This window comes from Cariama cristata, unplaced genomic scaffold, assembly GCF_000690535.1.
Source record: "Cariama cristata isolate BGI_N322 unplaced genomic scaffold, ASM69053v1 scaffold16226, whole genome shotgun sequence".
Taxonomy (NCBI): domain Eukaryota; kingdom Metazoa; phylum Chordata; class Aves; order Cariamiformes; family Cariamidae; genus Cariama; species Cariama cristata.
Genome location: NW_009621746.1, coordinates 36052 through 47906, shown reverse-complemented (window position 1 = coordinate 47906; position 11855 = coordinate 36052). Strand labels below are relative to the sequence as shown.

Genomic DNA, 11855 nt, shown 5'->3' with positions numbered 1-11855 from the left:
GGTGGGGGGGGCCAGGGAAGGAATTGTTTCATGTCAAGTGACATGTCCCATTCAACTTGAAACAAACTGTTTCCTTTCTGGTATTTAGCAAAAGCACAGGAAACAAAGGTCTAGATTTATAAGCCTGTCAGAAAAGGAAGAACTAATAGCATGCCCTTTTCACTCAGTAATGATGTCCACTTTTTGAAACAAAACCAAGATGTAAAAGAGACCCAAGCTCTGAGACGTGAAAGGACTTGGTTCAGAACTCTGTCATAAATCTGCAAATATTTGAAAACCTATACCTCCTCACTTTTAAAAACAGACCATCAGGTATGCTGCTCTGAAGTAAGTCTATCCTGCCACCCTTACTCACACTAGTTCACTTGGTGCAGCACGTGTAGACAGTCACAACAACAGAAAGCAAGGAAGCTTAAGTTGTCCCTTAGCCAGAGGGCTGGGACAGCCTCCCAAAATGTGAGGGTGAGGAGCTAGCTTCAATCCCTCCCCACGAGGACATGGGTCCCCAACCAGGAGCAATGCTAACAGACTGACAACACCTCTCAGAATAACCTCTGTCAGGGTGACTGTGGTACTCTTCCGACAAGCAATGGCCCATAGGACCATCTCTGCTCAGACCCACAACTGGACCTGGGCCCCCCTCATTCTGAACACATCTGTAACCATGTTAAAGATAGACATCACACACTGCCATGCAGTCTTAGGAGCCTACTGCTCTACAAACGTCTTTAATGGTTTATCAACTACAGAACTAGAAAAATAATACTCCCCTCTAACATTCATTCCCCAATTTCAATTCCTCTACTCTCTTCTCTAACTGACCCACACTGTCTGGCAAAAGCTATGACACTGACTTTCAGTTCATGATAAAAAGGCAACATGCAACTTCTTCTCAGCCCTCTCTCCAGTTCTCCTCACTCCCCATCCCAGGGCCCACCCACTGAAACCAAGGGGAGCCTTTCCAATGACTTCAGGATATACCAGAGTAACCCCATTCCAGTGGCAGAATCCTCTTCCTACCGACCAGCTAAACTCACACAGTCAAGCACGCAAAACCAAAATCCAAATGCAGCATAGAACACATAAAACATGGGTGACACCACATGCAGGGCACGTGGCACAGATGAGGGGAAGGCAGGACGTCAATATGGCTCCCCAGTGAAGCCAGTGCCAGATTAGGCACATGTCTGGTTCCAGAGCAGTGACAAAGCAGCAAGATGACAATGTCTCATGTCTTCCCCCGTGGCTGACCGAGTCAGCTCGGTTTATTTCGGACTGCTGAGCAGAGTCCAGATTGCCTTGGCAGGGTCTGCCTGGTACAGTCTTTTTGCGGCCAGGGTGGCAGTGAAGAGCCTAGGCACTAAGCAAAGCTGTCCTTCCAGATCTGTATCATGATACTACTGCCCAAGCATCAATTTTATAGGAGAAGCGCTTCCCAGTGGTTTTGTGGATTATCGACAGGAAAATACAGTAACTCAGAAACATTTCAGGCTACTAATTTCTGTTTTAGCAACGTGCCATCTTTATCTGCCAGAAGTTATACGATGGAAAAAGGTAGCTTTGTGACAAAAATAAGCCCAACTTTTTAGATGGTTTAAACTAAAGAAAAGAAATTAAGAAGTTAACTCATCTAGTGACAGTGCAGGCAAGACAAATGCAATCTAAAAAAAAGTGTACTAACATTACTAACTAAAGAGTCTGCCTCCAACAACGGGGATTTCCTACCCCACGGGTCATGGGATTCTATGAAGACATGAACCATACGTACTCCGGTAAAATTATTTTTGTTTCCATTTGCATACCTTTTTTCTCGGTACACTCCCTCTATCTCCATTTTCAGTTCAAGTCACTGAGGTCCGCTTCAATCATTATTACATTAGAGAAAATTTTAGGCTACAGAAGCTAGAGATGAACTCAAGGTCTGGATGACAAAACTCATTTGAGAAGTCAAAAGGAGCCTTTCAAATGTACAGTCTCATTAGGCTTCTGATTCTCATTACCAAAGTACAATGAGGTAACGTCTTTATCAGGCCAGAACAAATAAAACCATCTGATGACTGAACTTTAAAAAATCTAGGTAAAAGAAAAAAATTAAAATAGCAGCCAATTGGTAATGTTCTAATTGCAGAGCTTTCTGCACCCTTAAAGCAGCATGGAAGCAAAACTGTCCTTTTCTTAAGTACTGAAACATATAAGTCAATGATAACATGAGAACATGTAACACTGCTTGGAAGTGTTCTGATTTACAAATGTAGATTTGTTTAGGACTTTTAAGGGCAAGCGAATAATGGTACCAACTTTAATACAATCAAAATAGTAACATCTCAACATAAAACTGTATTTTAACAAACCTCTTTGGCTCTCTGGATAAGCCAATTCTATTACCTCTTAAAGCAACTCAGAACTCCACCACTTAAGATCCTGGAGAACAATTACTTTATTTACAAACACTCTTTTCTGTACTTCAGAGTAATATGTCATTCTTGCTTCCAACATGAGTATCTAAAATAGGTCTCGCTGTGAATTAAAAATCTGATAGACTAAAACTTGTCTCAGCTTCTGAGTATCTTGAAAGCTACTGCTAAGTTCAAAGATGTCATAAATGTTAAATCCATCAACATCCCATAAAATAGAAAGCTCTTAAACTAAAACAGAGTTCTATGTTCCTCAAAACTTAAGAATTATTTCAGACTCTCAAAAATTTAACTACATTGCTCCTATAAAAAGAAACTGCCTACAAGGAACCTGCGAGCATGTTGCTTAGATATGGAAGTCCAGTTTGTACAATACATATTTAATACTCACTGATTTTGTCTCTTAAGCCACTACTCGTTTTTTACTATCACACTTTGCCTCACATCAATTCCCAGTGTAAAGAAAATTCAGGTAGAACAGCATCCATAATCTAACTAAATACAGTTTCACCTCTGTATCAGAATGTGCAAGAATAAACACAGAGTAAACTTAATTTTCTCTGTGTATTTTCACATCTCAGCCACTTTATGCTAGGTAATGCACAATTATTAAAGTATCAGCCCTTGCAAGTATACATTCAAATAATCGAAAGCGAGATCTAAACACAACTTGGCGACATTCTACCTATGCCTTTTTGTAACATCTCTGAGCAAAGAATGCTTCTCGTCATTGTGAGACTTTGCCTACCAAACAATACATGAGAACACAAATAAAAATTAAATTCTTATCACTCTTAGTACACTAAAAAGGTCCAAAATCTGAGACTGTCAAACTATAGAAACTATGTAAAAAGAATTTTTAAGAAAAATGTTAAAATTACAGCAAGAGAGAATCAGCATAATACAGTTCAATGTGAAATAACGCAAACAGTCAAGTTACAATTCTATGTGTAAAGTAAGTATGACTTTCTCAACCTCTGCTCTATACTTCTAACTCACAACATGGTGCTTATCAGACAACCTACTTGCTGCTATTCTTAGCATACAACTCTGCCTAGGCCTGTCATCTACCATTGCTGCTTCTGCCAAGACACAATTTGTTTTTACATTGTTTCCTCCTCTCCTCACAGATCATGGAGTACCCAAGAAGGATTATATAGAAAGATGCTACTTCTCCACTCAATTGCTATGCTTATGCTTTTCCTCCACTGAATTTAATTGTTATCATGGTAGTTGCATTTATTATATCAATTTAAGCAAAATAAAAAATGAATAGCAAGAATTACTTTAGTATCAATATTATGCACTGGATCTGAGCTTTTTTAAAATGCAGTATCTAAACATCAGGAAAAAGAAAATGTTTCCCAGTCAATGCAGTAACTGGTGTTTTTGCAGAAAAATAAAAAAAATTTTAAAAAATGTGTCTTGAAAGTCAGCCTATTTGCTTTTTTGACTTACTAATTCTGGCTTAGAGGCCAAGACTCTATTGGTAGGTACACAGAAACACACAAAGAGTTACTCCACATTAATGTATGGAATCTTGTTCTATATACACAAGAAAATACTGCACCTGCAACATAATCATTGGGACTTGGCTTTTACAGTATTTACAGGTTGTCTCCCGGTATTTACAGGTCTTCTCTACATGGTCTGGCAGATCTTTTCTCAGTATTTTTTCTTTGCAATCAGCACGAGGACATGAGAGTTCTTCAAACTGACAATCAGTTTTCAAATGCATCTGAAAGATCAAGAAAAAAAAAAAAAAGTCAAGCCAACTAAGTTTTGTGCATGTCTTCTATCCTTTGAAGATATCCCACATTACATAGCTTCAGAGCCAAAGTAAGCAAAGTTATTTTGTGCACTACATTGTGCAAGAGCAAACCCTAACAAGTCTATTCAGGTATACATTTCTGACTTTAGATTCCCTTTACCTAGACAGCAGCTTTCACTGTATTATAGATGTATGTGAGCTACTTTTATACTAAAAGCATTTTAACACAGTCCAGAATCCACACAGGCTATTTAAACAAAAGGTAGGCATTCTTTTTCAAGGTATATTATTCCACATAAACATAGATGCTGCTTTAAGTTAAGAACTTGAGCTTGCTCATTCAAAGCAAGTACCTGTGCATCTCACTACAAACTCCCATGTAGCCACACCTTAAAACTGTTAAATTACCGGATCACTGCTATGTTATGCCTTCACAAAACAAAGCTACAGGTTATTTTGTACAAGTCTGGAGAAGCCAAAGGTCTAACTCCACGCATAAACCACCACTTACATGAGAGGATTAAGACAGGTAAATAAAAACACACCAAGAAGGAATTCAAATTTCTCACACTTGTAAAGTACATGTTAAGATTTTTCCTGATTTTAGTTCTCCCTCCAGTTCTCATTTGCTTCATGCATTTACGTTTCCGAGCTTTAGTGTCACACAATCACATGATTTCTTACTATAATTCCTTATAGCTCATCAAAAAGCCAAGTTTCAAAACAGTTTAACTCTACTCTGACATTTATAAATCAGACTAACCACTAGAGTGAGCAAGTCAAGAAATGGGCTGGGGTTTTAATTTGAAAGATTTCTTCTCATTCTTTAACTCAAAAAGAAGTTTATGACTATGTTAGATTACTTACCAGTAATTGACCCAAAGATAGTTGTTCTTTACAGCCCTTGTTTTCATTTCTGCAGTATATTTGAAGGGCAAGTAGTTCTCTCCTGCAACAATTATCTTTAAATACCTGAAAAAATAATTAAAAAAATATTCACTTCATTTTAGAAATTGAAAACCATTCAAGAACATGCAAGTTCAAATAAAACAGAAGCCACGCAGTTTGACTACAGCAGTGTCATTTAATTCTAGCATTATGTGCCAGAAATAAAATCCTACCATTCAATTTTTCTTGAATGTGCACACCACTGAGATTCCTCCGCTATGAAGCAGTCCAGTGGAAGAGAATATTTGGACATATGCTCTGCTACTGTTTCACTTTTACTACAAATACAATAAAGGGAAAGGTACAAGAAAGGACTAAAGTTTTTGCTATTTGCTTGCCAATAATAGGCCAGCATAAGCTGGAACTCTCTACATTGTTTGGGAAGCTGGTGTATTAGGCATAATACTATAAGACAAAAAAAAGCACAGTGGTGCAGCAAGGAAGGTAGTCACACAATGACTAGACTGGACTGGTTAGTTGGAAAGTCTACTTGCACTTCAGTGGTAACACCTAATTAAAGAAATTTTCTAAGGTCTTACACTGGAGGAGGTTTATTATTTCACAGATAAGCAGGCTTTAACTATCTCTGTTACAATGCTTATAAGCCTTTCCAGCATTTTTTGTCTGTAATAGAACTGCAAGAAGTTAGAGAGTTTGGGGCTTGGATTTTTCATCTTTTCTGGGTGATACCCCATAAAAGATAAAGACAACACAACCTCACTCTCAAGAAGCCCCATTGCTAAGGGCAGGGACTGGAGATAAGGATTGAAGACCATTACTACCATTCTGAAGTCCGAAACAAAGGGATAAAAACTTCTAGTAATTTTGCAATTGCTTTCATGACCATTAAGAAATACCAAAGAACGAAGCCCAACCTATGACTATTTCTCTGACAGAGTTCTGTGATATTGCATACACTGCGGGGTTACTGTACTTACAGAACAGTTCTGCAAGCTAAAATTTGACGACAACAAGGGATTATGATCAGATATGTCCACAGTGACTATGAATCTATCTCCAGTATCAGCGAAGAAGGAAACACTGCAACCATTCTCATCCAATCTCATCTGACACAGGTCACTGATTTCTGTTTACTTTTCAGATGTGAAAGTTTATGTGAAGTGCAATGAATCAACAAATCTCATCTGAGTATCAATTGCCAGTATTGTAGTATTTTTCCAGAGTAATTCACAGGGTTTCTAGGCACAGTTTTGCTGACTAAAGTTAAGGTAAGATGACAATTTTTAAACAGTTTTTCCAAGACTGTCTAAAAGCTCTTCAGTGATTTCAGACATCAGCATTCTATGGGAAGAGAGACGTTTCCAGTTTTACGAAAATCACTGACTTGCACAGTTAGCCTAACATGTATTTAATATATATTGCCCTTCTTGTCCTTCTTCTGTTTTAGAGTTATTCAAAGTTCCGTAAGAAATGTACATATTTATGCATATTGGGAGCTAGAAAGTTAGAGTTAAAAGGACAAATAAAGTAGGCACCATGATTATTGGTCTGAGCTTCTGGAGGGCCCTGTTATGCTGAGCACTGTTCAGACAGCTACTTTGAGTCAAGACAAGGAGAGATTAATGTAACCACCCACCTCTTGTTGAAAATGGTTACTATTACAAGTATTCATTTAGGCAGGAAAGACTACTAACACAAAGAATTTACTAAGCACTTTAGAAAAATCTAATGTAAAAACTGCATAAACCATGGACTAAGTGAAAAAGAATTTTCTCTATCCTCAGCCTTCAAAAGGTAACACAGAGTTTTGCTGTGAAAAACAGTTAAGAGGGTATCAGTGAAACAACTTATCCATATAAAAAGAATCGGATTCTATTACAGTTACCATAACTCCGCACTGTTCTGGTTCCCGTGTGGTTCAGAGAACAACACACTGTAAAAACAGATCAGTGAAACACTAGATGCTGGTCAGGAGCCAAGTCAGGAGTAAGGTTTGCCTAGATCTGTCACATCTCTGCATGTACAGGAGATGCGGTATTTCTTATCCTCCTGGTTGATGGGAAGACAACTGCAATGTGTTGCTGCACCTCCCAACTATGAAGACAAGATGTGACACTTGGTTGGATCATTAGGGATTAAGCTGACATGGTAGAAAACAACATGTGGTTAACAGCAAAAATGAGCTGTCTTCCTATATAAAATACACAGTTTAGGTTTTATAACAAAACTTGCTTCCTTGGGTAGCTTATTAGGCTTATCAAATAATTACCACAAAGCAGTAGCACATCTTATGTATGCCACACAATTCAGTATTCCTGAATGAGAAACAATTTTAACGATACCTTATCTTTTACTATGCCTTCTTGACACGCTGTACACTTTGGACTAGAAGAACTGGAGAGAAAAGAAAACAGAAAAACTATTTAAGCTCATCTAAATTTTTGGAGTACAAAAATTTCCATTTATGAGGTGCTTTACTTAGTTTGATTATTCAATATATTTTAAAAAAAATAGAAGTGGATATAGTTAATTATAATGAGATAACATGATGTTATTTCAAAAATATTTGAACACTGAGTTTTCAGTGGACAGTATCTGGCATTCCCGAGGAAATAAGACCACCACAAAGCCTCCAGACAAGTGTGGAGTACTTTTTTTCAAGGTAGCAAAATTCATTCTGTATTTTACAGTCTGCACCTGGTCCACAATTTTCGTCACACCTCAATCTATCTGTGCAAACAGGCAAAATATTGTCTCTTCAATTATCCAGTCCTTTTTCAAACAACACCTAATTAAACTTTACTTTACTTTCTCTGACAGTCAATTATACATCCTTTAAAAAAGTATTTATGTCCATCTCCTTCAAGTCTGTTCTGGTTTTAGCAACTGGTACAAACCCTAGCTACAGGGCGATAGATAAAGGAGGGAGCAGTTTTGGTAATCTAATTGTCAAACTTGTGAACTCTTAGACAACAGGTAGGTTGAGAAGCAGAGCAGACTGAATAGAAACTGAACTGGAGCATAGGAAACCTGAGTTCCTACATCTGTTTCTGGCTCTGACCTGCCAGGTATTGTAATGTAAATCCCATTATTCTTTTTCAGCTCATTTTCCCCATGTAAAATGGGGATAGTCATACTGATCTCCCTTGCAAAGCACCAAGATCTATGAATGCAAAGCACTAGGTAAAAGCTAGGTAAATTCTTTCATAAAGCAACTCACTGACAGGCTACATAAGTTGTGGTTGCTAGCAGCAGTGCAAATCAATGTACAAGGCTGAATAAGTTCTATTATGTTATATAATCAGTATGGTTACTTCAAATCATCTCACTGGCTTCTGCTCCTTGAACTGACCACTCTGTATCTCATCATATTTCTGAGCATCTTCACTACCTTGCAGCTTCAATATCTGTAATATTTTTCTTACGTAAAAAAGAAAAAAAAAAAGGGGAAACTAATCTATTTGAGGGCATACAGTGTTTAATACAATGTCATGCTTTCCTCGCTCTTAGTGAAATCACTCAAGCATCCCACTTGCTCTTTTAAACCACTGCTGCATACTGAGCAGACATCTTTACCATGTTATCTACACTGACTCCCAATTCTTTGTCCTCAAATAACCCTGGAACAGAAGCTGCTAGCATATAATCAGTGTGTGTGTGTGCAGCAGCATATCAACACTGAATGAAAATTTTTTGTGCCAAATACAGAAACAATGTAAACTTATTTTGCTTCTACTTCTATGGTACATTTTTTATTTCTCAAAAAAAGTACTCGTAAATTTAATTTTATTAAAGGATTTGTTTGCAACAAGCACATAAATATAGTGAAAAAATCTGAATGGAAGAGCAGTGTGGTAGATGGTCTTACCCATGTGTCCTTTTCAATTACAGATTGGTTGGAAAGTCAGGAAGGTAAAATTACACATATCCCAGTTGCACTGTAATAAGCACATGTGCATGTCTCACAGCAGGGAAGTAAAACTGCCCAGATTCCAGCAATGCCAGAATTGTTACTGCTTAGATTGTTAAGGATCTGCTCTGTCCATCTGCACACATCCAAGCGTGGCAGGTGTTTGCCTTTCTGCAGTCACTGTTATTAACCATGTAAGAGTCTTCCAAAAACATATATTCAGAAAGAAGTAACTGCATTTCTTAAATACAAAGTACAGCTCATCTGAAAGTGTGTACTGAAAGAAAAGTTGGTGGGGCTTTTTTGTTGTTGTTTTAACAAAACCTACAAGAGTGGATTAGTGAGCTATGGGTCCTTATATTTGCCCAGTACAGAGGTTACTCTTTATCATGAGACAGAATAATGTAATATCCTCCAATCTCTTTTGCCATGCTGCATGTACTCCTGATTCTTATCTACCTGAGCTTACAGTATTTCCAAGTGAAATATAAACTAATACCTAGAGTCAGGATGGTCACAAAAAGTAAATAGGAGATTAGCAAGACCTTCTAAAGTCAAATCCTCTCTCTTTTAGTAGTCCAGTGTGCAACATCCAGTGAGCTCAATCTCTTCTGTGTCTCTGCTTTCCCAGTAGTAAATGGAAGTATTGTCTGCTTATTTACCCCAGGAGATTAAAGCTTGCAGAATTGTCTTCAAACATTAGACCAAGTTTTGAAATCACACTGCTCAATATAATCAGTAGCAATGCATTGAAGTTGAGAGGCAAAGAAACATACTTCTACTGCTGCGAAGATACTTCTTAAAATCTAGATACTCCTTGAATGACTGCCCTCTTATTCTTACCTAGATTGGGAAAGATTGCATCTCTCAGCATTCATTTTACGTCTATAACATTCACTCACCCACTCAGCATTCTGGCCCAAACATCTCAGTAATAGAGAAGCCAGCCTTCCTGACCCTCCTGGAATCCACAAAACATACAAGCCCCAGGACATACAGCTAGAAGCGTTACAGAGAAAGAAAGTCTACAAGCAGTTACATTTATCCAAGTGTCCCACCACTCAACTGTTAAGGCTGGGTCCACAGCTAAGTTAGGCACCATCACTCTAAGAAGCCGCTGCAGCTCACTTCCACATATAGCCACAATTTACTAAGCGTATTCTACACCAAACTAGCCATGTTAGCAGTCAAGTGAAATGGCTACTCAGTCTAGGCTCCACAGGCAATGAAATTCTTACCTAACTGATTGCTACATGGGATTAAACTACTTTAACAACCATTTCAACAATATTGATGCAAAGCTTAGATGTCTCATCGTGACCCAGAGTAGAACACAAATGTTTGCACCAGCATATGGATAACAAATAATCAAGCAAGCAACAAGTGGAAGGCTGCTTCGAGCCACAGCATTAACTTAATGTATTCCTAAAACTACAACGGTGTTCACACTATTTTCAGCAGTTCTCAAGATTTAAAGGTATCAACATGTTCCATCACAATAAAAAACATACCTTAGCAAGGCATTTATGCAGGTCTCACAGAATCTGTGTCCACATTCAGTCTGTTTAGGATTGCATAAGATGAGGTGACATTTTTCACATTTATACTTATCTTCCACAGCATTTACAAATTTCTCTTTGTAGCCACCTTGCTCTGGAACATAAATCGATGCCGAAGGACTGCGATCAGGATTGGCCCTTTGTTGTACCATTTCTACAGATAAAGGGGGTTCTGTCTTCTTACTGGTGTCCATGCTCTAAGATAGCTTCTGTGAAGTAAAAATGAGAAAACTTCTAACAAATGAAGATCTCTTTTTCCATTTAAATAAAACAAATACAGCATCTCTGAGAGATTATGTAAAACCAGAAAGCACTAAGAACAGATGTGTGTCCACACATCATGTGAATGTGATACATACATAACTGCTTAAGTATATTAAGCAGAGCAAAACTGTAAAATATTCTACATTTTCCAAAAGCTCTAGAAGGTCAAGAATTAAAACCTACTCCTGAACGCAAAGCGTTAGTTAATTATGGGCATCACTCTAGGAACAAAGAATAGAGCGTGTGTTCTTCCATATCTTTCTCTCTCTGAAAAGTGTCCTTAGTATTGAAGGTGTATCATTAGCGGAAGCAGCAAGAGGTGTGGTGGAGAAGGTGCACTGGTACAGTACCATGCAAGATACTACTCAGATGCTACTGTAAAAAGCACACAACCGCTAGAGTACTATACAGGTTATTTGGAGTCTATGCAGCTCCACTGCCAACTTCTCCTGTCTATCCCATGCAATAGCAAAGTGTAAGACATGCTGCTTTAAGTCTGGTTTAGAACACAACAGGTTTTTACTTATTGAACAATTTCCAACCTTTTCATCATACATCCCCACAGGAAGACAACAGGTGATACAAGTCTAATTGATGGAGGAGAAAGGCCTATGTAACATGGCCACTTGATTAATTCACTATGACTAAGCACAACTGACAGGTAGGTGAGAAAGTAATTAATGCTGCTGAAGACCAAATTACAGTACCTATTATCTTGGACTATGCTTCTTCTAGGTCAGAATGCAAAGCATTAGCAGAGTAACAGAGGAAGAATACCCCAGCTTAAATTTTAAAACCTGTTTTCAACAATTGCCTTGCTTATCTTGTAGTCAAATAATTTTAAGTGGTCTTAAAAAAAAAAAACTCAGCACATGAAGGAGAAAGCACAGTTGGCGGATACACCACCTATTTACACAAGAGAAATGTCTGGCTATTTACAAGAGAAAGGCATACTTCAATTCTCCCTCCATGTTAACTGACACTTGAAATACAAACCTATTCCACTACTTTACAGTTGCCTCAACTGC

The 11855-nt window shown here is 38.0% G+C and overlaps 1 protein-coding gene across 1 annotated transcript in view; it reads right to left on the bottom strand.

Moving 5' to 3' along the window:
- The window catches only part of LOC104163183 (TNF receptor-associated factor 3-like), a gene marked incomplete at its 3' end in the record, with an annotated part of 20923 nt that extends 10145 nt beyond the window's left edge, over positions 1 to 10778 (bottom strand). Inside the window, exons 1-4 of the mRNA XM_009702093.1 lie at positions 10516 to 10778; positions 7437 to 7488; positions 5053 to 5157; positions 3985 to 4152 (exon numbers count right to left, since the gene is read on the bottom strand). Of these exons, the coding sequence (XP_009700395.1) occupies positions 3985 to 4152; positions 5053 to 5157; positions 7437 to 7488; positions 10516 to 10757 (567 nt within the window). The remainder of the gene's footprint in view (positions 1 to 3984; positions 4153 to 5052; positions 5158 to 7436; positions 7489 to 10515) is intronic.
- Positions 10779 to 11855: the final 1077 nt, after the last annotated feature.